Source organism: Pygoscelis adeliae, unplaced genomic scaffold (assembly GCF_000699105.1).
Source record: "Pygoscelis adeliae isolate BGI_AS28 unplaced genomic scaffold, ASM69910v1 Scaffold1151, whole genome shotgun sequence".
Lineage (NCBI taxonomy): Eukaryota > Metazoa > Chordata > Aves > Sphenisciformes > Spheniscidae > Pygoscelis > Pygoscelis adeliae.
In genome coordinates this window covers 7,646-8,275 of record NW_008824159.1, presented here as the reverse complement: position 1 = coordinate 8,275, position 630 = coordinate 7,646, and the positions used below count along the sequence as shown (strand labels likewise).

Here is a 630-nt window from a genome sequence, read left to right as displayed (position 1 = left end):
CCAGGTCGAGCTCGCCGCCCCCGCCTTGCTGGCCCTGGGAGCTGTTGGAGTTCTCGTTGGGAGACTCGATCCTGCTGCAGGTAGCTGCCAGCAGAGCCAGCGGGGAAGGCTGCGATTCCTGGGAAGGAGAGGAGGAGTTAAGGAACGTGGGAGGCGGCCCAGTGGGCAGGCCGAAAATAAAAAAAGTGGAAAAAAAAAAAAATAAAAGAGAAAGCAGGGAGGAGCATACTTGGAAAAGATAAACACTCCTTCCTGAGAAAACCCACCCACAGCCGGAAAAATACAACTGCCAGACACAGGGCTGTCAGGCCAGGACAGACTGAACCCACAGGGAAAAACCCTCTGGGAGGGAGGAAAGGGGAGGGAGTCTGCATGTAAAAGGCAAGGAGAGATATCTCCTCCACCCCAAAGCGAGTGAATCTCCCCGCAGGAGAACAGCTCCGGGGGAGTACAGTCGTTTCTGGGCACCCCGACCTGGAGAAGGGCCAGTCGGGGCTGTGGTGTTTACTGGGAGCAGGGGAACTGTCGCGTTTTCGAGGGCACCGTGCGGAGCTGGGGGAGGAGGGGAAGCCACAGGCGCTGCGGGTCAGCGCTCCGGCGGGGGGGTTGGCAGCGGGGCGAGCCCCCGGC

The 630-nt window shown here is 60.2% G+C and overlaps 1 protein-coding gene across 1 annotated transcript in view; it reads right to left on the bottom strand.

The window, feature by feature from the left end:
- SP1 (Sp1 transcription factor) overlaps window positions 1-118 on the bottom strand; it is a gene marked incomplete at its 5' end in the record, with an annotated part of 2,449 nt that extends 2,331 nt beyond the window's left edge. The window contains one exon of the mRNA XM_009334368.1: window positions 25-118. Coding sequence (XP_009332643.1) covers window positions 25-118 — 94 coding nt within the window. The remainder of the gene's footprint in view (window positions 1-24) is intronic.
- Between the last annotated feature and the right edge of the window lie 512 nt (window positions 119-630).